The sequence below is a fragment of the Ursus maritimus genome, unplaced genomic scaffold (assembly GCF_017311325.1).
Source record: "Ursus maritimus isolate PB19 unplaced genomic scaffold, ASM1731132v1 scaffold_6, whole genome shotgun sequence".
Taxonomy (NCBI): domain Eukaryota; kingdom Metazoa; phylum Chordata; class Mammalia; order Carnivora; family Ursidae; genus Ursus; species Ursus maritimus.
In genome coordinates this window covers 78,612,995-78,638,535 of record NW_024426774.1, presented here as the reverse complement: position 1 = coordinate 78,638,535, position 25,541 = coordinate 78,612,995, and the positions used below count along the sequence as shown (strand labels likewise).

Below are 25,541 nucleotides of genomic sequence, written 5' to 3'. Positions count from 1 at the left end.
TGAACCCCCAGGTTCCCAAGTGGTAGTGAGGCTCCAGGCAAAAGGTAAAATTCAGTTAACTCCAATGCTTTGTGTTAGACGTGATAAAGCTATTCCAGGAAAGGACAGAGGCTCCTTCATTGACCTCTCATCTAAAATCTCCAGCCATTCAGAAGGGTCCATTCAAGAACGGTAAGACTTATTGAAGGAATTCTGAATCCTGAATGTTAAATTTCATATGAAACTAAATGCTACAGTTTTGCTTAGTGCTGGGCAGAAACAACACCAAACAAAAAAAGTGTGTGCTCCTGACAAAGCCAAGAGTAAATCAAGGGAAATCACTCAGAAGCCCTAACTGCATACTTCTGGAAGTCCATTCCCGGGTTTCTAGAAGTTAGTTCCCATGAGTGGCTGGTGTCACAGGACTGAGAGGGTTAGAAGAGTTGCCGTAGGGTAAGAGCCATGGCACAGTGAGAAGACAGTGGCATCCGTCCCAGCTCTGCCACCAAGTATTGAATGTCTTTAGTTTACTCCCTTCACTTTGCCAGGCCCCACCTGACTAGGATCTGTTTCCCAATCTTTCTCACATCATGGTGCACACGCAAGTAAGGCCTAGGGTTCCAGACACACCATGAGGAAATATCTCAGGAATAACTGTCCTCAGAGACCTGCAGCTCATTTGTGGCAGACCAGTAAGGCAGTCCTGGGCTAGACGATGACTGAAATACCACGAAAATCTCAAGTCTGTGTTCCTTTCTAGACAACTTTCAGGAGGACCCTGAATGCCTCACTCAGCACGTTTATCACCAGACCTCTACATAGAATTGCATAAAATTCTGAGCTCACATCCAGTAAGTACAAAAACGAAAGTCCCTCTAGGGAAGGGGTCCTTTTCCCACAGCCTGGGGACCTTCTGTAAGGTCCCTTTGAGGAGCTTGAAAAATTCTGTCAACCTTCTCAAATTGCAGCCAAAATTTTGTGTGTATGTACATTTTTTCTAGGGAGATACCCATATCGTTCCTCAAATTATCAGAAAGAGACACTGTTTAAAAGGACAGAACTTACCGGAATAAGATAAATCTTATCCATCTTTGAAGACATGTACAAATCCTGATTCAGAGCATATGGTCTGTCACTAGGAGAGTATATTCAAACCTGAGAACACCAGCCCCATGTCCAAATACATGAAAGGCTGGAACCCTTGAGAAAAGGAGCCTCTTATATAGGACACAAAACATATTTAATAACAATAAGATTACAATGTGCTGACATAATTCATTAATGTAATTGCATTAGTAATATACCTTTATATACTTTTATTTTATTTTATTTTTCAAGAACTTTACAAGCATTTTATTTGAAAACAGAGTTAATTTGCTCCAATATGACAATCTCCTTTAGTCCCTGGTTTTCTACTGTTTAAGACACATCCATATACCTTCATGTGCTTTTAGGCAAAAAGAAACATAGGGCACATATTGGAGGGGAAGGAAGTTTTGACTTAAAAAATCATTCCAGTTAAGAAATTCACCAACAGGGCTGGCCTCCCATCAGCCATAGAGTTTCAGAAAACATCTGTACCTCTGATGGAATGGCTTTCTTTTTTCTGACAGCCTCCACTTGTGTTGTGTGGATACAGTCATTTATTTATAAAAGGTTAGTCACTGAAGAACCCTGCAGAATCTCTTTCTAAAATTCATAGGCAATGGGGACAGCCTGACAGATGACACATCCCAGGGTCTCGCCCTGTCTCCTGACTCGTGGGCCTGCTCTGTCTCTCTTCACCCTCTGGAGAGAAAGGGCTTGGAAGGAAGGGGAAGGCTGTAGGGGATGGGCTCCACATAAGACAAAGCGAAGGGCAAAGTGCCACTCTGACAGCTGTGGCCACAGAGACTTTTCCAGTATCAGTGGCAATCTCCAAGTAATAAGCAGAGGAGAGAAAACTGAGGGGTGAGGGGCACAGAATGAGGAACACATCAGTGGCCATCACTTCGCTCCTGGGTGCACCAAGAGAAACAACTTCCTTTACTTAAACTGGCAAATTCTCCATGAGGAATCATGACTCCCATGTTGGAGAGAGAAACCGAGAAGCAAAGAATTCACGAACATCTGATTAGAAGGACCCTAATGAGCTTATTACTTCTGATGGTTGTCTCTTGTCGCCATAATAAAATCAATACTTGCTACCCTTCACCCAGGGAAGAAAGAAGAAGGGAGGGGGGGACTACATAAGAAGAATGAAACGAAAAGCAAAGATTACACATGAATCTTAAGGACCTATGGCCAAGTGAAATAAGCCAGCCACAAAAAGACAGATCCTGTATGATTCCACTTACGTGAGTGCCTAGGGATGCCGAAATCATAGACACAGAAAGCAGAATGTTGTCAGGGCCTGTGGCCAAGGCAGAGAGGGAGTTAGTGTTTAATGGGGAGAGAGTTCCAATTGGGAAAGATGACAAAGTTCTGGAACTGGAGGCTGCTGATGGTGGCCCACAACAAGGTGAATGTACTTACTGACACTGAACTGTACTCTTAAAAATGGTTGTGATGGTACATTTTGCATGACGTATATTTTACCACAACTTAAAAAATCTGTAAAGAGCAACCATCAAATAAAATGAAGAGCGGCCTGATGTTGAGTGAGAACCAGCATAAGTGACAAAGAAATGGGTAACGCTAGGTCACCTTGCAACATAAATTCTAAGAGGCTGGAGTGGGCTCCTTATCACCTCAGATCCCACCAGACAGTCTATACTATCGGGAGCCTGTGGAGAAGGACCTATGCCACCTGTTCCTGTTCTCTGCCCCCCATACACTCTGCTCCTTCCTGCATGCTGGGGGCCCTGTTCTCCCAACTCGCCCCCCTGCTCCTCCTCCCTCTCCCCCTCCCCTGTTCTGCCCACTGGCTGACCCCCTTCCAGCCCCCATGGACTCTTCATTAGGGCCGTGCCTGAGGCTGCTTGGGCCGCTATCACGAGATACCACAGGCCAAGTGGCTTACAAACAACAGATATTTATTTCTCAAAGTTGTGGAGGCAAGAAGTCTGAGAACAGGTGCCCTCATGGTCAAGTGAGGACGTTCTTTCAGGTCACAGACTTCTCACTGTGTCCTCACATGGCCGAAGTGGCAAGGAACTTCTTGGGGTATCTTCTATGAGAGTACTAACCCTATTCATGATGTCTCCACCCTTCTGACCCCATCACCTCCCAAAGGCCCCACCTCCTAATACCATAACACGGGCTGTTAGGATTGCAACGTATGAATTTGGGGGACACAAACATTCTGACCCCAGCAGGCCACTTGTTAGGGCTTGATGTCATCAACCACAGAATGAGAGACTTGGACTCTATCTAAGCTCCTCAGATCAGGGTCTTTGAAAGTAGTGATAAGCTTACTGCTAATTTTTAGCATCAAAAATCCTCACACTTGTTAAATCATAGATGGACCTGTGATGAGGGGACGCTGGCTAACTGAAAGGTTACTCTGTTTGACATGGACTAGAATCACATCGTCTTGGTGTGCTCTCTCACATGTCGCTCAGAATCCCACCCTTCATGGGCCAGCTGGAAAAACCAGTGGATTGTTACTTATTTTGATTCGACAGGTCAAGTCTTTCAAGGCTGGGACCCTACAGGAGGGTGATTAATGGGCAATCCCAGTGGGGCCACACTTAGTCCCCACTGATCTATGTGACCACTACGTGGCTCTCAGTATGAGTGTGCTAAGATCGTGGTCACGAAAAAGTGCGGTTCTCCTTGCCAGCCCTCCCCAAGCCCACGGACTGCCTCCTGCCATCCCCTGACTTCCATCTCTGGCCCGATGGGTGCCACACCATGCACCAAACTTCTTGACATCTCAACTGCCACTACCATCCTCCATGTTCCCTTCCCCAGGGGCTCACATGTTACATCTGCTCTGTGTTCAGGGAGTGTTCCTCAGAGCCCATAAGTGAATGAGGGCCTTCTGGAAAGGTGACATCTTTCCCTAAAGAAGGAGCCCTGATCCAAAGGAGCAACAGACAGAGGCCCTGTCGCAACAAGTACACAACGGCAAGCTTCAAGCCGACGGCCCAAATGCAATGCATCCTTGTCCAACCGTGAATCACCCCATGCCGACAACTCCGTCACGGGTGACCAACCCCATGTTGGCCCCCCCACTAGCCAGCCGTGAGGTGTCAGGACATGTGCTCCAGCAGCTGGGCAGAAGAAGAGGGTGGAGGCCTTTTGGGTGGCATGTGATACCTCACTTTTTTCCAGAACTTGGTCTTTGCACACTGTGACTGCTCTGCGAAGTCCCCACTCCACTGGATGGCCCCGTGCTTCTGCCTGATGTACTGAATCGACTCCGGCATGGCCGTGTAGTCCTTGACTTTCCCCAGTTCAATCAGGATGACCTTCATCCCGTCCTGAATGAGGGCATTGTAGACTGTGATTTGTTCTTCTGACATGTTCTTTAACAAGTCAAAGCTCAGGGATTCGGGGACTAAGATGATAATCAGCCTTCTGCACAGCTTGATGTTTTCATCGATGACGTTGGCCACAGCTGGAAATAAAGAAGGTGCACACTCTCTCATGNNNNAAAGAGTCTAGATTCATCTCTGAGAATATTAGAAATGCGCCCTGGAAAGACCACACGGACTTTAAAATGAATGTCACTCAGGAATGGATAATGAAAGTGGGGTTTTTTTAGCATTTATCATAGCTTCTGTGAAACCTTCCTGATTTTCCCTGAACAATTGGTCCTTCGTGTTTGTAAGTCATATTATTTCGTAGTTAGTTGCTGATAAGTCACTTTCCTCAGCCCCCTGGCTGCACCCACAGACCGTGACCTACCCAGAACAAGGGTCTTATCGTGCCTAACTTTGTATCACCAACCTCACTGAAGGTCTAGTGTGTATTAGATGATGGCCACATTTTTTAAAATAAATAGATTGTAAAAGGACAGGGAAAATGTAGATAGCTCAAATGTTGTATGAATTTTTATTTCTATTTTCCTCTTGTGCTTCGTAGCTAGTTAAATGCCCAGGATTTATGGGACTAACTTGAAACTAAATAACATCCCCTGATGATTTCTTGGGGAGAGTTCTGGAAATACCCAGCTATGGATGAAACTTAGTCATTTTTAGCAATAAAGATGAACTTTCATATCCTCCTTATTCTTAGGATAGAAAAATACTCTGACCTCCCCAAGCTCATGTTCTCCTTCTCTTTGGCTTATTTTTCTATTTCTAGTGCCTAAAATATTACCTGGCACATAGCAGGTGCTCAATAAATATTGAGAATCCAAAGTACTCAGCAACCTTCCCAAATGACCCAGAGCAGGCCACTACCAAATGCTAGAAAGTAGTAATCTTGGTTTCCTCTCGACCAGTGAAGGATGTTTATTTCAAATTTCAGCCATTTGTTGTATAGCGTTCCAAGAAAGAAAACATGTAGGTCAAGAGGGAAACTTTATCTGTCAAATGTCTAATATGCACTAAGCTCTATACTGGTCCCCACTCAGGTTTTACCTCATTTCATTCTGTCACCCAAATCAGGGAAGCATTCTCCTTCCCATTTGACAGATGAGACCGGTGAAGTTCGGAGATGTTGCCTGCATTGCCCAAAGCTATACTCTTGTTCAACAGGAGACGTAAATAAATTCTATTTTATTTATGTAGGAGAAGCCTGGGCAGTTAAGGTTTATAAAAATCATCTTTAAACATGAGCTGATTTACATATTTGAACTGATGGAGAATACTCAGCAGTTAGTCCCAAGGACATGGGGGCAAATGACCTCTTTTTTCCATTTAGTCTCTTGGCCAAGGCTGTCATCAACCAACAGCTCGTTACTCACAGTAAGAGTCACATTATTTCAACCAGGAATCCCAGTTATCCTGTTACAGGAATGAGCCCCAGAGAGAAAAGAGCTGGTCCTAACTCCACTCAGGGGCTGTGCGCTGAGGCGGCACGAGACTCCCCGTGGTTCCATGCGGAAGGCGAGCAGAGCCCCCCACCCCACCATTTGTAAAGTGAAGGAAAAGAGATTTCCCTTTCCTTTTTATTCGTGGCTTTTACACCTCACTAGAAACATACCTTGTCCAGGAAATTCGTCCCTGCCAAATATAAATAATTTATATCCACATTGCCTCTCCAGCACCTCGGGCAGAATCTTCAACACCAGCGTGTCCACCTCATGGCTCTGGAATTCTCTTTGAGGCTTAGGGTATAAGACATAAGCATCATACAGCTTGCCATCTGAAAAGGAAATGGGGTAAACTCACAGAATTATTCCTACCAACTTCTCTTATGTTAACAGAGCGAAAATCTGACTTACCACCATGATGTCCTTTTCCCTTGGGTTCAATGACTTCAGAGTGCCCGGCTGGCTCTCTTGGTGCCAAGCATTGCCACACTAGGCTTCTCATTCTCTCAACACTTTAAATATTTGACTTCACGCTCTTTTGCTTGCGTAGTTTCTGAGGACAAGCTGAATGCAACTCACATCTTTGTTTCACGATAGGTAAGGTGTTTTTTCCCCTCTGGCTTCTTTTAGGATTTTTTCCTTATCTTTGATTTTCTGTAGTTGAAAATGATATGCCTAGGCTTTTGTTTGTTTATCCTGCTTGGTATTCTCTGAGCTTCCTGGATTGCGGTTTGGTGTCTGACATTAATTCGGGGAAATTCTCAGTCATTAGTGTTTCAGATACTCATGTTCGTTTCTCTCTTTCTTCTCCTTGGGTATTCCCATTATAGTTACATTACGCCTTCTGCAGTTGTCCCATACTCATTGGATACTTTGTTCTTTTTTTCCCCGGTCTTTGTTCCATTTGCTTTACAGTTTTGGAAGTTTCTGGTGTGATAGCCTCAAGCCCAGAGATTCTCTGCTCAGCCAGGTCCACTCCACTAATAAGCCCATCACAGGCAGTCTTCATTTTTGTTACATTTTTTTTTAATTGCTAGCTTTATTTTGGGTTCTTTTTAGGATTTTCACCTCTCTGCTTACATCGCCTATCTGTTTTGCATGCTATCTGTTTTTATGCCTTAGATCTCTTGGCATACTAATCGGGGATGATTTAAATTCCCAGTCTGATAATTCCAATATCCCTGCCATTTCCGGCTCTGATGTTTGCTCTGTCTCTTCAAATTGTACACTTGCCTTTTAATATGCCTTGTATTTTTCCCTGAAAGCTGGATAGAATGTACCAGTAAAACAAAGTGCTATAAACTGGCCTTTTTTCTGGGGGGGGGGTTCCCTACAGTTTTTTTTAATGATTTTTTATTATATTATGTTAGTCACCATACAGTACATCCCCAGTTTCCGATGTAAAGTTCGATGATTCATTAGTTGCGTATAACACCCAGTGCACCATGCAATACGTGCCCTCCTTACTACCCATCACCAGTCTATCCGATTCCCCCACCCCCCTCTCCTCTGAAGCCCTCAGTTTGTTTCTCATAGTCCATAGTCTCTCATGTTTCATGGCCTTTAGTAAACTGGTGGTGAGGTGCGGAGGAAGAGGACGAGTTCTATGGTCCTGTGACTACATCTGTCTTTTAGTGACTCAGGACTTCACAAGCATTTCTCAGTTTTTTATCCCCACTTAGGTGGGGCATGATGGCTAGATTGGGCTGGGGTTGGGTTAGGCTCTGATAATACCCTGGATAAGGCTTTCATTAACTAGTCTATCCCGAGGGCAAGCCTTGTTCAAAAGAACAGAGTGCTCTAGGATATTTCAGAATGATTTTCTCCGCCCCCCCCCCCCACCTCCTGGAAGCACGAGGAGATTTTTTTCTTTGATATTTACGGTCAGAACAAAGTCAGGCTTCTGGAGGTAAAACTCACAAAAGTGTGGTTTCAACCCCTTATGCCTGGGTCCCCTGAAGAACTGAAGTCTCAGATTCGTCCACATTGAACCTCCAGGATTTGTTAGTTACAGCTGATATTCCTATCCCATTGGCTTTGACCTAGAGAAAGATGGTCCTATACCCATTACGTAAGAATCACTTCTCCAAGGTCACCCAACCCCAATTCCAACCCGAGTCCTTAGACTCTTAAGTCCACCAGTCCCCGTGGTGAAAATGAGAATTGAAAACAGGAGTCTCCATCACTGTCACTCTTGCTGTGCCCTGTGCAATGGCGGACTGTCATGATGGCACCAGACAAAGCGGGCCAAGTCTCTCGTGATGCACGCCCACTCATGAATTTCGTCACTGCAATTGCACACGGCATTGTAGAGACCAAGCCTCTGAGCAGACTCCAGGAATGTGCTGTGCAGAACAGAGAAGTCCAGCACAGCAGCACATTTCGTCATCACCGGAAGGAGCCAAGCATTTATTAAGCAACTAACCGCATGTCACAGGCACTGTGCTCACCCCTGTACAGACGAAATGACACAAGGTGTAACTGGAAAGGCCGTTCCGAGACTTGGAAATGAAAACTTGAGGCGTTACAAGAGAACGTGGCTGAATGAACAGAAGAGACAGAAAGAAACAAAACCTCCCCACAGCCTGGAGCTCTTGGGGAAAATTCATAAAGGATGGAGGGCAGTTCCTGGATTTTAAAGGGTTAAGGGAAAAATGAGGTGCTGGAAGTGGAGGGTATAGAGGCCAAGAAGGGGAAGAGCTTCAGAAGGGCACGGAAGGGGGATGTTTACATTCTACTCAAGAGTCCTGTGATGAGTAAGAAACTTTAGCAGGGCTAGAAGGTTTGAGTGAGCATCTCATTAGAGAATGTGATTTTTTTTTTTTTTTTTTTTTTGAGCTCCAGGCTATTTGGAAATTCACAGCCAACCTAATGGGACCCAAGCGGGAGCCATCCCTTTTTATTCCCTTTATATGGAACTTTGTTTGATTGAACAGACTTGAAAAGAAGGGCGTCTCTGAGCCCAAAAAAAGAAGGTAAAATCTTGTATTCTTCTAGTTTTTTCTAAATGATGGTACAGACGGTCCCCGACTTCGATTTACGATTTTTTGACTTTATGATGGTACAAAAGCAACACACATTCAGGAGAAACCTTACTTCGAACTTTGAATTTTGATCTTTTCCAGGCTATTGATATGTAGTCCTATCCTCTCTCTGATGTAGGGCAGCGCAAAAAGCCACAGCTCCGAGTCAGCCACACCATCTCGAGGGTCAACAATTGATACACTGACAACCGCCTGTACCCATATGCCATGCTGTTTTCCACCTTCATGGCAGTATTCAATCAATCACACGAGACGGTCAACCTTGATTCTACAATAGGCTTTGTGTTAGATGATTTTGCCCAACCGTAGGCTAAGGTAAGTATTCTGAGCACGTTAAACGTAGCTCGGCTAAGCTGTAATGTTCTGTGGGTTACGTGCGTTGAACGCATTTTAAACTTATGATACTTTTAACTTATGATGAGTTTATTGGGCTATAACCCCATCGTAAGTCAAGGGAGATCTGTAGTTAAAATGCATCCAGAACTTTCCAGTTTACGTGTAGCCTTTTCCCATTCCACAAATTCTCATACCAACCACTAATGACAACCTTTAAGTCTCCGCCTACCATTCCCAGCCATCCCGTGGAAAATGGGAATACAAACACATTTGCATACATGCACACCCTTCTGCAGTCTCCCCAGCCCTGTCATGAAAGGAAGCGTTTTGAGAATGGGGACTTTTTTTGGTGGGGTTCCACCCCCAGTGCCTGGAGCAGGACCTGGGACAGAGGCAGTCTCTATCGGTAGTTGCCAAATTTCTGAATCGAACTTGATTTTACAGAGGCTTAAGGAGGTTAAATCTATGTGGGGGAGAGAGAAGTTTTAGATCATGAGCAGATTCAGCTTTTAATAAATTGGGGTCATAAGGCAGGTACCAAAGGGACGAGTAATTTGTGTCTGGAGTCTGCAGAAACCCAACCCAGCTAAAACTCCTTCTGTAACGTCTTCAATGTTACTAGTCTATACCGCCACTCCGTAAGTGGATATTTTTCAGAATTAAATTTAACGTCATACACTTGACTTTCTAAAGCCAGGGGATATATGAAAAATTTTTTTTAAGATTTCATAAAGGCTGTATGTTTTCAAACATTTTAGAAAAGAATTAAGTTTCCTTAAAATTTTGATACTATTTAATCCTTTTATGATAAAGGGTTGGTTGGGTTGGTACTCTCCTCACCACATACCAGAGACTCCCAAATGAATACAGTATTTCTTGGTCTGTAAACTACAGCAAACATCCGTGTTCATCACCACCTGTGCCCGAAACCCTGCCACTGGTGTCTCTCTTCTCTCGGGCTGTTTCTCTTTCTTCCTTCTCATTACAAAAAGAAAAAAAAAAGGAAAAAAAATAAAAAAACCTATGTTTGCTAAATGAATTCTCTCTCTTGACAATGTTCCATGTCCCCTGTTTTTAAGCGAGGTGTGTGAGAAGACAGGTGGGTGTTCCATGCTGTGCAAACAGGCAGGTGTTCCATGCTGACTCTGAGACAGAAGGGAGTTGGGTAGCAAGGGACTCTCACCTTCTAGAAAAGCAAAATATAAAATGCTCCCAATTTTTTTGGTATCTTTTTTTTTTCTTTCTAAGCTTTTGAGTAGAAATGTTACCTTTGTGGCTTGTTCTCGAAAATGCAGTGGGTTCTCGTCATTTCCAAATGATCAACTCATCATTTATTCCCCAACATAGCAAAAAAATCAAGCTGAGGCCATTTTGCTTTTCACCTCTGCCTGTGGTTTTGAAGGGTGCTCTCAGACAACTGCCTGCCAGCTTTGCCTGTCACAGTCACGGTGAGGGGCACATTTGTATCCTTGGATTATGGGAAAGGAAGCGGAGACAGACAAGGCCATGTTATTTCTCCAGTCTTTCAGCTGCTAAGTGCACACAGCCTTGATTCAAGCCCAAGTCCACCACTCCCTCTGGTGTGGCTGAGACGAGAATCGGGAGGAGGAAACGTCACAAAGCGTATCCCTGATTAATCCTGTGTAAGTGTGTCAGACTGCATTTTTAAAGAAAATAACCCCAGCAATATTTCCAGTTCCACATGCTCTTTCAGAACTGACCACACCCTCCTCAAAGAGGTGGAATCTATTTCCACTCCCTTAAAATTGACTAGGACTCTGTAGCTGCCTTGACAAATAGAATGTAGTAGAATTGACACTAGAGATTTAGGGTCTGAGTTGTAAGAGAAAATATGGCTTTTCCTGGCTCTCTTCTTCTTGAGACATTAGCCCTTGGAAGCCAATCACCATGTCGGGAGGAAGCCCAAAGTAGCCCACACAAAGAGACCACACAGAGAAGCCACTGGGGAGAGAAACTGAGGCCACCAGCTGACAGCCAAAATCAACTGCCAGTCCTCCAGCGGGGTCCCCAGACATCACGGAGCTGGGACAGGCCATGCCCAATATGCCTGTTCACATCCTGACCCACAGAACCCATCAGCAAAATAAATGGCTGCTCTATGCTACCAAGTTTTGAGGTAATTTGCTTCCCAGCCATAGTAACTGTTAGAGCAGTTGGGAAGGTAACAATGAATGGCAATAGATCATTGTAAGTTTGACACACATCCCCCAAATGTCCATTTCACCGAGAAAACTGTTGGATGTAGACCTACTAGTAAGTTTTTTAAGGAAATGGCCTGCTGGCAGATACTCCCACAGCCTGTCTCTATATAGTGGATAAACCTAGACCATTTATCTAGGTTCTGGCCAAGCTCCTTTTATTTCCTGAGGAGATTCAGCCTTAATTTTGATGTTAAAACATCTGCATATGCCTTTATTGGCCGTTAGCAGAAATACAAAATTTTATTGGCATGTATTCATGTTTATGAGAGATTGCTTAAAGATTATTCAACCCCTTGCTTTCTTTTTTTATGTTACTGCTTAATTTCAAACCCAATCAAACTGGACCCATGGAAAAATCAGACAGAATTAATTTGGCCTTCATGTAAGTGCTTTTACTTCATTGCGTGAGGTTTGGCATTTTAGCCCTAACATGGAAGACACTAGAAGAAAAGCCACATTCAACATGCTACTACATTTCCCACAGGAAAGTTGTTGTAGACAAGATTCACTTATTACACTCTTTAAAAATAAGGACTCCCTACAAACAGTTTTCCTTGGAAACTTGTCCCAGAAAAAGCCATGTGCTCGCAGAAGCAACCGAAGTGTACTTGTAAATAGCATGCAATGCCTTTTGTCATTGCTTTTGCCTTTGCTTCTAAAGCCAACTCATCTTGAAAAAGTGTCCAAGATTTGTCATTAATTCCACCCCAAGCTTTATGTTACCATTCTACCTTCCGTTCACTATACCTACTTTGTTTTTTTTCATAAATGGTATGTTTCACATGTATGTTCTTCACAAACCTATTTGAAAGGTGGTGAGACATATGCAAATCTCTCTAGACGTGTAAGCTGACTCTAATATTTTTGTACACGCATGCACAGCTGGAAGGAGAATTTTTAAAGTAACTCCTATAATTTACTAGAGAACACACAGAACTCGTGGATTAGGGCTGTCGGTGACTCAGTAAAAACTGAGTTATACCCACCTGTTACTCATGTTATAACGCATAACTCATCTAGTTGGGGAAATAATTTATCATAAGAAGGACACAATTTGCCTATTTCTTCATTTGTATTTGCCACCCCTTACTCCATAGGTTCCCCCCAATAACTCAGAAAATATCCCCCAAGGATACCGTGCTGGAAATAGCATCTGGGACAAATCTTAAGTCTCATCACCAGCTCATGGTCAAAGCCAACACTCAGAGAGACGTTACAGGGGTCGTTCTCATAGATGGAGCTGTAGAGATTAGAGATTTAGTCATAAAGTACGCAAATACTTATCTGAATTAAAAAAAAAAAAAGAAGAGTCCTGGCTGACTGTGAGCCCCGATGTCCAAATTCTCAGCCTGAATTTGGGCTGGAGCCCGGTCTCAGCAGAGGGTGGGGCTCCCTGAGTCTGTCATCTGCTCAGCTCCCCCTGCTCTGGGTGAGTCACTATTCCTTTTTTCTCTTCCTGCTAAACTCGACCTCACCAGCAGGCAGGCACCAGCCCTCGGCTCGCACGCCCCTGGGAGTCCCAGTGAGTCAGGGAGTGAGACGCGCACCAGGACCAGAGATCTGGGAACACCACTAAAGTCCCCGCAGTGTCCAGTCAGTCAATAAACAGAAATCGGACTGCTCACGTGCGTGTGTCAGAAAAGACAAGTGGTGGCGTACTGGTCTCCTCTGCCACAGACACAGGCAGGAGCATGGCCACAGGAGGGCTCCGCAGGCACCGCAGCCCCAAGGAGAGAACCCACATCCAGCCAATGGCCCGCAGCACAAGAGGGGCTTCAAGTGGCATTGGGCAGGCACAGTCGGGTGTCCACGACTGAATTGGCCCTCAGGAAAGAACGTGTTGCTTTCTACGCTGCTACGGGACTGCCGATTTTGGATTCTGAAATTTAGCTTAGACTAAAGTCCAAGTTAGGACACCTGTTTTCTCAAACAGATGGACAACAGCTTGTACTATGTGTTTTATATGCAAAGCAGGCCCTCGGTGGAAATAATGCCCTTTTACTGGGGGGTACTCATATGCTTAGACACCCGCTTCCCTGAATTCCCATTCTAGTCCTCATGGCTAGTCTCTGGACCTGAATGGTACAAATGAGGGTATTTCCATGCACATGAAGTGCACAGACTTCTCCCGACCATGTATTAACTTTCCATCTGATCAGGGGACATTAAAGCAGACTGACTACTTTTTTTCAAGGCCTTAATAGATCATGACCATTCTGAGACAACAAGAAAATAGCACAGAGTTTAAAAAACCACAATGGGGGGGGGGGCGCCTGGGTGGCTCAGTCGGTTAAGTGTCCAACTCCTGATCTCAGTTCAGGTCTTGATCTCAGGGTCATGAGTTCAAGTCCCGAACTGGGCTCCATGGCAGGCATGGAGCCTACTTAAAAAAAAGAAAAAAAAGTAAAACAACACAATAACGAGAAAGAACACCACAATGGTGGGAAGTGCCTGTTCCTCAAAGTTTCAGGATTGCACTGAGGCATTTGTGTGTTGAGACGTGTTGGCAGGACGGGAGTGCCACAGACCAAACTGAAACCCGGGGCAGAGTGGCAGAGACAGCTCACGCTGGCTTTCAGACTACAAGGCCCCCTTTGCCCCAAGTCCTTGCTCAGGGCTTTCCTGGACTTCAACTCAGTTGCTCCTACAATACTCTGTGAGGCAGGCTCTGATCATTTTCTCTTCCTCCCCACTTCCTCCCTTTCCTTCCATCCTTATCTCCCTTCCCTCCTTCTTTCTCTCCTCCCTCCTCTCCTTCCTTCCTTGTTTTTTTTTTTTTCTTTCATTCTATAGCCAAGAAAGAGGAGAGCATTCAATACTTTCTAAGATCACATGGGAGTAAGTGGAGAACCAGATGCAAACCCAGGTCTCTCTCCAGCCTTGTGAGTCAGGGACTTGAATCCTTCAGGCGCCAAGGACAGGGCCTAGAAAGATCTACTGCCACGGGCAGCTCATCTCTCTCCATAATGTAAACTCTTCTCAAGTGCCCGTCGTGCTGAAGACGTATCACAGATGGAGAGCCCCTTGTCAGTCTAGGAGAAATTGTCCTCTCTGGCAAAGAGCAGCAGAACCTCTCCAAAACGGTCACAGTGGGACCCAGAAGATGATGCACTCCTGCTCCTTAGCCAAGACTTGCTCGGCCACGACTAGCCTGGGAGCCTCATTCGACTGAACAATGCTGGTGGCCATGGACCAATGGTTTCCCTGAAGCATGAGAAGTTCCAAGGAGAGTCCTTCCTCCCAATTTGCCAACAACTTGAAAGTCAAGCTAGTAAAATACGATCAAGTGTATTTACAATGGTTATACGGCTGAGCGGGTTACACAGCTGAGCAGATGCCAAGTATGGGGCAATCCTCAGTGGTTACCCACACTTACCTTCTTTGGTCCCGGCAGAATGGAAGGCGCTTCGATACCAGAGTACAATGTCGACCTTAAAAACGTGGTAGAGGTATGTGACAGATGCTGCTGCACCGACCAAGGCGAGAAGCCCTCCTATCAAGTAAGCTTGAACATTTGGAGCTGCAAATGACAGCAAATAAAGATATAAGTCAATAATAATGATCATACAAAGAGTCAACACTGCGCTTGACTTATACAGATCACATTACAAATCCCCAAAGGAAATGTGTTAGAGGTCAATGAGGACACTGCTTAAATATTTTGTTACAGTTAAATATAATAGGTATATGGGAGTAGAATAATCTGGTGTGGCCCATGCATTTCAGGAAGCAAATGTGCTCTTGGGAAGCTGGGGAGGGGAATTCGGCAGAAGCCTAGCTCCTGGCGGAGGCTACCGCATGGCTCGAGGGCATGAGGACTGCTCTCAAAACACACACGGCCGGGTCTCCCTTAGCCAACGCTGCTAGACTCTCCTGAGGTAGAGCCTTGAACATGCTTATTGGAAGACCTTCTGTTGCACATTCCTGATTATTCCACTGTCATAACTGCTTTCACGGGCACTCAAAATTGAGCAGCAGGACGCCTGTCATAAATAGAGAGCCATCAGCTGCCTCCCCTGAAAGCCAACTCTGTTGTCTCCCTAAGACTGGCCAAGAGCCAAACACCCCCCACCCTCTTTGTGCCAGCAAGGTCTGGGCGGGGGGCCTGTCTGCAAGGCACAGTCTCAGAAAGGGCGTCTACCCGTGCTCTGCTTTGCACACATACTGCGGAGCAATGATGGCAAAAGCAGTGGGTGGGAGATGACCAAGAAGCAGAACCAGTTCCCCTGGAAAGTCAAGTCCCTGAAAACAGGCTCCTGCACATCCCAGAAGAGGAACAGCACAGCTTTCTCCCTTTACCACAGCCCAAACCAGTGATGCCACAGAAGGAGGCTCTAGGAAGGAGAGAATTTGGAAAGAGGAAGAAGGACAGAGGAAGAGAAAGTCTCCCCATTCTTAGAACCCACCACATACACCACTTCCTTCATCAGCCCCTTCCTGATGCTCCAGTCTCTATTAGAAGGTGTGCATTATGTGTGTGTATACGGGGGGGGGGGGGGGTGTAGAAGGGGAACTCTCCTTTCTTTGAACCCCCCAGAGCACACTCATTTTTTTTAAATACTCCCTAAGGAGTTTATCATGACCTGCCCTGGGTCACACCATGTTGCCAGCAGTTTGAGGTCAAACACATCCCTATGCACTGTGTGTCTTTAAAGAAATGGCACAAGAAAGCACAATGACTACAACACATTCTGGGTCAACAGAAATAGCAATCCACTGATTAAGTCCCAGCACAACCAAGGGGGTCTGCTCCGTGCGCGGGTGCCCGATCTGACCCTGACCACGCGCTTGAGCCTCTAGCCTCTATTAGATGGAGCCGCCCTTCCCTCCCATCCTCCACTTCTCTTTGTCCTTCCCCAGCTCTTGGGGCAACAATGCCGCCTCTCCCTTTGGGAGGACTCAGGTCTGGGAACCTGTGATGCATAGACGTCAAGGATCAATGGTCATGATAAGAAGACCAGGCCATGAAATATTTATGAGATTCATAAAGCCCCTGGTAAGTAGACAGGAGTGACGGCTGGAAATTTTTGAGTTGGTCACTCATCGCCTTCCGGAGCACTGACCCCCTCTGCTCTGGAAATGAGCTTAAAACCATCACATTCCAAATAAGAAATTAATGCTGAGTTTCCCTACTGAATATCGTTGAGCTGTCTCACACCAAGTGTCTCCTTGTCATCGTTTTGAATCCTCTGAACAGCGTGTACCCCATCGAGCCGTTACCTGGGAGTTTTAAAATAAAGTAGGCTGCCGACACGCCAGCGTGACAGACGAAAGGATGGCCGTAATCTTCCATTTTCACTTCCAAGAAGGTTATGTTCACTGTGTAAAAAATATGTTTCTGGAAAAAAATGTGGGATCTGTAAAAGCAAGGAGCCAATTATTTATACGTGAGTCATAGTTACCCAGCACAGTGCAACATCTTCAGTCTAGAGAATAAAATTCTCTCTCTGGAGAACACTTCGGGCCATCGCGTTACCCTGAGCATGCTTCATGGACCAGCTCAGTGACGTGCGTGGATTGTGGCCATTACAGATTTGCATTTTCTTCTGGACGGTGACAGAAGGCATCCTCGGCCCTCCAGAGCCTTCCCCTGGTTGTCTCCACTTACGCTAACTTATCCACCCCGCAGGGCCCAGCGCCAGTTCTTCTGCCCTCTGACTAGTGAGTCTTGCTTTACGCCCCCAATTTATACCACCCCAAATTCGGTTTCTATCACACGATTAGCTCATGATTAAGTCCTGTTGCCCTCAAGAGTCTCCGCGCTGCTGTCTGAAGTTTGCTACTGAAGCCTTGAAGATCTACGGCTCAGGATATAACAACTTAGGAACGAGGCTGGCTTTAAGGACGAGCTGAGAGAAACGGCTTTTGTGGCCTGAAGCCCAGACTTGACATGTCGCCTCATCTGTCTAGCTAGGATGTAAGCAGATTGATCACATGGGCCTCACACTTCTCTGAACCGGAGGCTCGGCCCTGCAGAGCGCGGGGGAGATCTTTGAGAGACAAAGCCAAGAAGAGTGATGAGGGGTCAGTGAGAAGCATCTAAAAAAGAAGTACTAGCCCCAAAATAATGTAAGGGAGGAAATTCTTGTCGGCTTTTAGGGAAGCCAGAAAAACACGGCACCTACTCCAATCCTTCTCTGATGCGTTTGGAGTCACTGTAGTAGTCGTCCACCAAGGTGTTGTTGACTCTCCAGCATCGAAGATTTGTATTATCCCTCGTGTCTGTGATGTTGCAGTCCACCGTAAGGGCGGAGCCTGTGAAAAGCAAATTCATAGATGTTACATGAAAAGCCTACAAAAAAGTGATTAGCTATACAATATCCTTGCGTGTCTTTTGATTACCAAAAATTCACCCCAGATGTCAACGTTCCTCCACTTTATTCTCTCCCGGGACAGAGATCCTAGGGACAAGTAACCTTCCAGGGCATCTCCTGTAAAGAGGTAGCCACGCACTGCCACATATCACCGGCTTTGGCGATGCCCTCCGCAATAGCAGGGACACAGACACTGCTACCAGTCTCGGGAAACTCAGCAAAGAACTTTACAAAGTATTTCACACACATCGTCTCCTTCAGTCTTCCCATCTTCAAAAGAATCCTTACACTCAGGAAAGAGGAGGTACTGTAATGCCCATTTTACAGAAGAGAACACTAAAGTTCAGATAGACTGGTGACTTGCCCAAGGTCACACCTGAGAGAAAGACATGAGACATGAACGGTGGTTGTCTATTTCAAATCCAGTGATATTTTGACTTCACCAATCATGACCCCTCTCCTGACTCCACCACGCACGTTCACAAATCATTTTCAATAATTTTATATTTTTATTTGACTTCTCTATTTCTTTTCTACTTTTATTTTTAATTTTCCTCCATGAGCCCAGTATAGTCCATCTAGTCACTCTACATAAAAAATTATTTTATTTCTACACAGTCTACTTCATGTTTCTTTATTCTCGGTGGACGTAAGGGGTCTTTGTTTAAATCACGAACTAGAACACATGTATAGTAAAACGTATAGAACGTGAACGTAAAGCGCACATCACACCACCTTCACCCCATCAGGAAAAGAGTGTGCTGCCAGAACTGTAAGGCTCCCACATGCCCCTGGCCTCCTTTACACTGCATCACCTTCGCATTCACGCTTGAACCGTAGAGCCCACGTTTTGTTCGTCATGCTCATTCGTGCTGCGGCACGGAGCTCTACTCCATTCAGATAAGAGAACCCACTAGCGCTTACGCACTTCTCGTACGGCTGCGCACACATCCGCATTGCGGTAGCGTTTGCCTCAGTGCGTAAGGCTGTTGTGAGCACTCTGCTGCGCCCCCCGGGGCACCGGTACACACGTGCCCGCACACACCCCCGTGTACGTGACGGTACACGGGCCCATGTACCAGTGAAAAGGGTAGATCGTAGGTTTTGCGTATCTTCAACTCTAAAAGAGACGCCGAACCGTTTTCCCACGCGGTTGTACCAATTTCCGCTTCCGCCAGCAGGGTGGGCGAGCGCCCGCTACTTTACATACTTAACAGTGTGTGGTGGCGTTAGTCTTTATTTTCGCCCGCTCGACGCGTGTGTGGTGACATCACACCGTGGACTGAATCTGCTAGCCCTAGACTGCACCTGCTCCAGCACGTTTTAGACCTCCACTGGCCGTGTGGATGCCCTCTGTGGGTCTGTCTTGCCGTCTGGAGGGTTGACTTGTCTTTCAATAAACAGAAGTTCCTATGTTTACTGTAGTCGTACTTACCAAATTTTACCTCAAGAGTAGTTATTGACTAGTATGTGTTTATTATTTTACTCTTTCCTTACCCCAAATCATGAAGGATTTTTTTTCTAGAAATGCATCATTATGACTTCCATATTTAGATCCACAACTCATTTGAAATTATTTTTATAAATCGTGTGAGAAAGGGGGCAAGTTTTTATTTTATTCTGTATTCCATCCCACTGTCAAGTTACACTTATTGAAGAGATCGCACCTTCCCTAGAACAGTGTCAGAATCAAGAGGTTATATGGTGGATCTATTTCTGGGCCTTCAATTCTAACCCATTGTCTATCCTTGTATCAGGATTACACTGTCTAAACTATAGTGTGTTTTTTTTAATAAATCTTGAAATCTGATGGTACAAATCTCCTCAGCTAGTCCTTTTTCATTAAAAGTGTCTTGACTATTATTCAGCCTTTACTTGTCCATACCAACATTCTACTCAACTTATCAAATTCAGCAAAAAGTAAAATCTGTTGAGATTTTGTATCTCCCTCAAAACAAATGAAATGTGCTTAATAGTTCAGTCTTGAGTTTGTTGTTTCTTCTATAGGCTTCTAAAGATAGATTTTTAAAAATCAGAGTAAGGACATTCCCTTACATAGTTTTAAGAGAGGGTTTTTTTTTTTAAATAATAAATTCCTAGTTCAGGTGTTCTAAGTGGCTTTTTGGTATCAATGAGTGTATTATTTTTTCTCCCTTAGTTTGTTAATGTAAAATAAAAAAAAGACTTACCTAACATGAAGCAACTTAGCATTGCTTCACGTGAACCCAACTGAGCCGAAATGTATCATCCTTTGGGTATGCTATTAAAATAAATTTGCTAATAATGTGCTTAAAATTTTTCATCTGTGTTGATGAATGAGATTGGCCTGAAATTTCCTTTGTAACAACATCCTTGTTGGGTCTGAGTGTCAAGATTTTCCTGACCTTATAAAATGAGTTAATGACTATTTCTTCTTTTTCTACTGTGAAACAATTTGTTTAAATCCACCAAATTTCTTTATTAAGTGCTTTGTAGAGTTCACAGGAAAAGTGCTTTGTTGAGTCCACAGGAAAGCCAAGTGGATCTAGAAATTTGTTTGTGGTAAGATTTTACATTTCTGGTCATATGTCTATTCTGAAATCTGTATCTTTTTGTGCCAGATCCTATGTGCTGATTTTTATGGAAACTGCCCATTTCTTTTTAGATTTTCAAATTGTTTGGCACTAGGTGTTCCAGAATATTCTTTTATGATCTTTTTCATGTGCATATGATCTATGGTGATGGCCTCTTTTTCCTTCAGACTGGGTCTTCCCTCTTTTCTTAATCATTCAGGGGGTTAGCAATCACATTTCACTTTTCAAAAAACAAACTTCTTTCTCTGTTAATCACTCAATTGCATGTTCATTTACCGTTTCACTATTTTCTGCGATTACTGCTCACCTTGTTTCTTCCATTTCTGTTGGATTTATTTTGCTTCTCCTTTTCTGTCTTCAGGGGTGAGCGTGCAGCTCATGGATATTTCAACTAGCTTCCTTCTCTAATTCAAGCTATCAAATATGCTCTGATTGAATCTTTGTATCCTGCCAACCTCGGTATAATCTTTTCATGAGTATTCGTTGTCAAATTATTTTCTGATTTCTATTTTTATCCATGAGCTATCTAGAGGATTTTTTATTTGATTGTTTTCCAACCTATATGGTTGTTCTGTCTTTTTATTATTTATTTCCAACTTCAGTGTCTTATGGTCTGAGAATATATAGTTTATATGATTTCAATCTGTTAGATTTTGTTGAGACTAGCTTTGTAGCCCAATATACGGTCAATTTTATTAAACATTTCTTTTTTTTCTTATTTCTTTGTAAAGATTTTATTTATTTATTTGAGAGAGACAGAGAAAGAAAGAGAGCACGAGCTGGGGGAAGGGGCAGAGGGAGAGGGAGAAGCAGACTCCCCACTGAGCAAGGAGCCCGATGTGGGACTCGATCCCAGGACCCTGGGATCATGACCTGAGCTGAAGGCAGACACTTAATCGACTGAGCCACCCAGGCGTCCCTTTATTAAACATTTCATTGTGCTTAGAAAGAATGTGTCATCTGTGGACTTAATTTCTACCTATAATCCTGAACTAACTTTCTCTCTTTCTGCACGTGTACACACACACACACACACACACACACACACTTTTAAGGCCATGTTACTACGTATCTACAGGTTCACCATTGAACTTTTAGTCATTATGAAGTATCTCTGTTTACCTCTAATAATGCATTCTGCCTTCAGATGTACTTTGGTATTAGTATAATTATACAAACATTTTTTTTGGTTAGTGTTTATACCATGTATCATTTTCTAGTCTTTTCTCTTCCAGCATCTTGTAAACAGCCCAGAGTTTTGACTTCTTCTTTCAAATCCAGGATGACAATCTTTATTTGGAGTATTTAGTCCATCCTGTAATCGGTGACATATGTACATTTAAATCAACTATCTTTTTTTTTTCCATTTGTAGCATCTGTCCTGTATCTGTCTTTTCCTTCTTGCTGTCTTTTAATTCTTTCTTTTGGATTCCTTCTTATCTTCCTCTTGATTATTTTCTATTATTCCATATAACTCTGTATTTGCAAAGTTATTATTACTTTAGGGTTACCCTCTATATTAAAACGTAGATCCTCAAACTTATCGGAGTCTGATATTATTGGTTATTTCTACCCTCTTCTAAGAGAGTGTAAAGTCTTAGGACGCAATTGCATTTAACAGGCAAATGCGGTTGTGAATTCTAATTTCATATATATTTTAAAGTCCATGAACAATCGTCATCATTATTGCCTCGTGCAGTTAAGATTCATTCAGATTTACTCCCATATTTATGCCAACATTTGCTCCTTCCTTCCCTCCTACATAGCTGATTCACGATCTAGAAACATTTCCTCCTGCTTAAAGAACTCTGTAGGAGCTCCTTTAGTGTAAGACTGTGGTTGGCAAATTTTGTCATTTTGAGTTTGTCATATTTTCACTGACTATAAAATTAGCAGCGTTTTTCTTCAGCAGACAACCTCAATTATTTCCATCAAAACTTCAAACAGTGGGCTTCAAACAGAGGATGGGTTTGTTTTTCCTTTTCTCCCTAACTTTTAGATATTTTTCCTTCGTTTTTGCTTTTCTGCAGATTCACTTTGGTATCTCAAGGTGTAGGTTTGCCCTTATTTGTCCTGCCGAGTCCCCTTAGCTTCCGGCGTCTTCGGAATAATGTGTCTATCAGTTTGGGATATTCTCACATTCTCGCCTAAATAATAGTGCCTCTGCTCCCATTTTCTCTTTTCCCTTTCTTCTGGGATTGCAATTACATACACATTAGCTCTGGGTGTCCTCTCTCTCTAACCTCTGCAGTTCCTATTCCTCCGTCTCTCTGTGTTTAAACCCAGGCATTTCCTCCTGACCTATATTTTCATTCAGTAACTCTTTTTTTCAGATGTCTCCTATGCTATTAAACCCTTTATTGAGTTTTTGGTTTCGGTTAATGTACTTGTCAATTCTGATATTTTATTTGTTCTTTTTCGAATCTGATAGGGTCTTTTTTTAAAAGTTTGCAGTCGTCTTTTGAAAATTGCAATCATGTCTTTTCTTTCCTTCAACATAGTAAGCACAATTAATTATCTATCATCTATCTATCTATCTATCTATCTATCTATCTATCTATCTATCTATATCTGGGGCCCTGGGGATCTGTTTCTGTTGTATGTGGTTTACCATCTAGAACTTACTGAGTCAAAAGTTATTTGTGAAGTTTCTGAATACACAATGGCATTTCCTTCTACAAAGTTTATACCAGTCCATTACTTTATTTAGCTATTTAGCAACTATTTCTTGAGCATCTGCTTTGTTCTAGAAACTGTTCTGAGCACTGGTGATACAGGAAGGAACAAACCAGACAAAAAAGAATGTTCCTAAGGAGCGTCGATTCAAATAGAATTAGAGATACTGAGACAAAATATGTGAGGTGGTGATAAGTGTTTTACCAAAAATAGAGAGAGCTCAGGGGACAGAGCATGATGGCGAGTGAGGTGTGCTATTTTTTTTAAAGATGTTGTCTATTTATTTGAGAGAGCATGAGAAAGAGAGCATGAGCAGAGGGAGGGGCAGAGGGAGAAGTAGGCTCCCCCCTCAGCTCGATGTGGGGCTCAATCCCAGGATCATCACCTGAGTGGAAGTCAGACGCTTAACCATCTGAGCCACCCAGGCGCCCCAGAGGTGTGCTGTTTCAACGTGGTGGTCAAGTGAGACGACGTTCATTAGAGACCTGATGGAAGTGAAGGAAGGGACCATGGAGCTGTGGGGGGGAGAGCATTTCAGGTACAGAGAACAGCAAGTACAAAGTCCCTGAGGTGGAGGCATGCTTGAGATGTTCCAGGAACAGCAGGCAACCCAGGGTGATCAAGTGGGAGCTTACCAGTGTGGGCCCTGGCAAGGGGAAGTCAGCCATGGAGGGCCATGTTGGGAATGCAAGGACTTTGAATTTTACTAAGTGAGATGGGAAACTGTTGAGAGCTTTAAACACAAATGTTTTAAAGAGATGGCTCATATTCATGGCCAGTAATGTATTAGAACACTCTCTATATTATCCTTGCTAACATTTGGTATTTACGTTTTTTAAGCCTTACAAATTTCATAGATACGTATCAGTTTTTATGTACAATTTTTTATTGTGGATGAATGTAGTTTCATGTTTTGTTAGTCTTTATTTTTGTTCTGTGAATTACTCATTTGGACTATTCTTGGTCCTTGATTTGTTGATATTTTTGTACAGAGATGACATAACCTGTTTTTTTGATGTCTCCATTCCAAACATTCTCTCCGAATGTAAAATGTGAATGTCATTCACATTTTAACTTTACCATTTTTCCCGTATATAGACATTTACAGTTTTTATATTAGTCTAATTTTTAATCTTCTGTGATTTCTTCCACTGATTTTATGTGTAGAAAGTACATCATGCTGAGGTTAGATATAAATTTATCTCAGTTTTTCATGGTACTTCTGTGGGTTTCTTTTAATATGTAGTTCTTGAATTCATCAAAAATGCATCTTTTTGTCTGATACGAGGTAAAGAATGAATGATATACTCTTCACATTTAAAAAGTTACACTAATATCACACATATACTATTCTCTCTTTCTCTACACATTTTTAAATGTCACAAATCTCTTTTACTAAATTGTGGTATATTCTAAGATACGCTTATCATTTTCTATTATGTTGCTTTAATCTTTCTATTTGTATGCAAATACCAGTATTTACTTATTGTTGCTCTTTTTCCAACATTTTTTGACATGAATTTTAAAATGCTTTGTCAAGTTTCAAGACATTCAATGAAATTTAACTGGTTTTATATTAAACCATGTATATTAACCTGCCCTTAGTGATTTCAATGGCTTCGATAATTTTACTTACCAAGTTCTACTTCAATTGAGTTGTTTTTTGGATAAATGATTTTAGGAATTCTTCCTGCATATCCATTTGTTTCTGCTAAGAAATCATACCCACATGAAATTGCATTAGAATCATGTATGATACATTCCCAACTATTTATCCAATGACAGCACAAGGAAACATGGCACTGAGCAGGTCTTCAATAAACACGAATCAACGAAAGAACAAAACTCATGGCGTGATGAACTACCGCCTCGTAAATGCATATTTTTAAACCAGAAATAATTGAATTGCTAAGGAAAAACCCTACAAGCTGGGCTACCAGGAGAGCTCGCGTCACCATTCTATATTTGGTATAAATACAAACTGATGAGATTGTGTAATAAAATCTCATTACCTAATAATCCACATACAGTTTGTAAGCGGTGGCTCTAAGCCAAGCTCTGGTCTAGGTCCTAGATAGAGAGAGAGAGAATGATCCTAATGTTTCATCTTCGGTCCCACTGTTCCATCCTCCATCCTTGCTTTTCCGTATTCTTTACATCTGGTCCTCTTCTGTTCTTTGGCCTTTCCATTCCTTCACCCCACCGTAAGACTGTCTTCCCTCATGCTCACTTCCCAGCCCTTTGTTTCTCTCCACTTCTTCCTTTCCCCATTTGCCCTCCAGCATCTAGCAATCACCTAGCTAACCCCACATGCCTTCTCTATATTTGGGGGGTACATGGAGACATTTGAAGAAGGAAGCTAGAAAAATGCAAAAACAGGTGTCCTGTATAATGACAATACTGTTTGCACTTTCTACAAACTATTCAAATTCAGTGTGTCCCAAACAGAGGTCATCACCGGCCAGCGATGCCCTCCTAGATCACAGCTAAAA

The 25,541-nt window shown here is 43.3% G+C and overlaps 1 protein-coding gene across 1 annotated transcript in view; it reads right to left on the bottom strand.

Moving 5' to 3' along the window:
• Positions 1–3,707: 3,707 nt before the first annotated feature.
• IL1RL2 (interleukin 1 receptor like 2) overlaps positions 3,708–25,541 on the bottom strand; it is a 34,746-nt gene continuing 12,912 nt past the window's right edge. Inside the window, exons 5-10 of the mRNA XM_008699112.2 lie at positions 24,686–24,760; positions 17,612–17,741; positions 16,707–16,843; positions 14,863–15,006; positions 6,055–6,216; positions 3,708–4,522 (exon numbers count right to left, since the gene is read on the bottom strand). Coding sequence (XP_008697334.2) covers positions 4,155–4,522; positions 6,055–6,216; positions 14,863–15,006; positions 16,707–16,843; positions 17,612–17,741; positions 24,686–24,760 — 1,016 coding nt within the window. The 3' untranslated portion in view covers positions 3,708–4,154. The remainder of the gene's footprint in view (positions 4,523–6,054; positions 6,217–14,862; positions 15,007–16,706; positions 16,844–17,611; positions 17,742–24,685; positions 24,761–25,541) is intronic.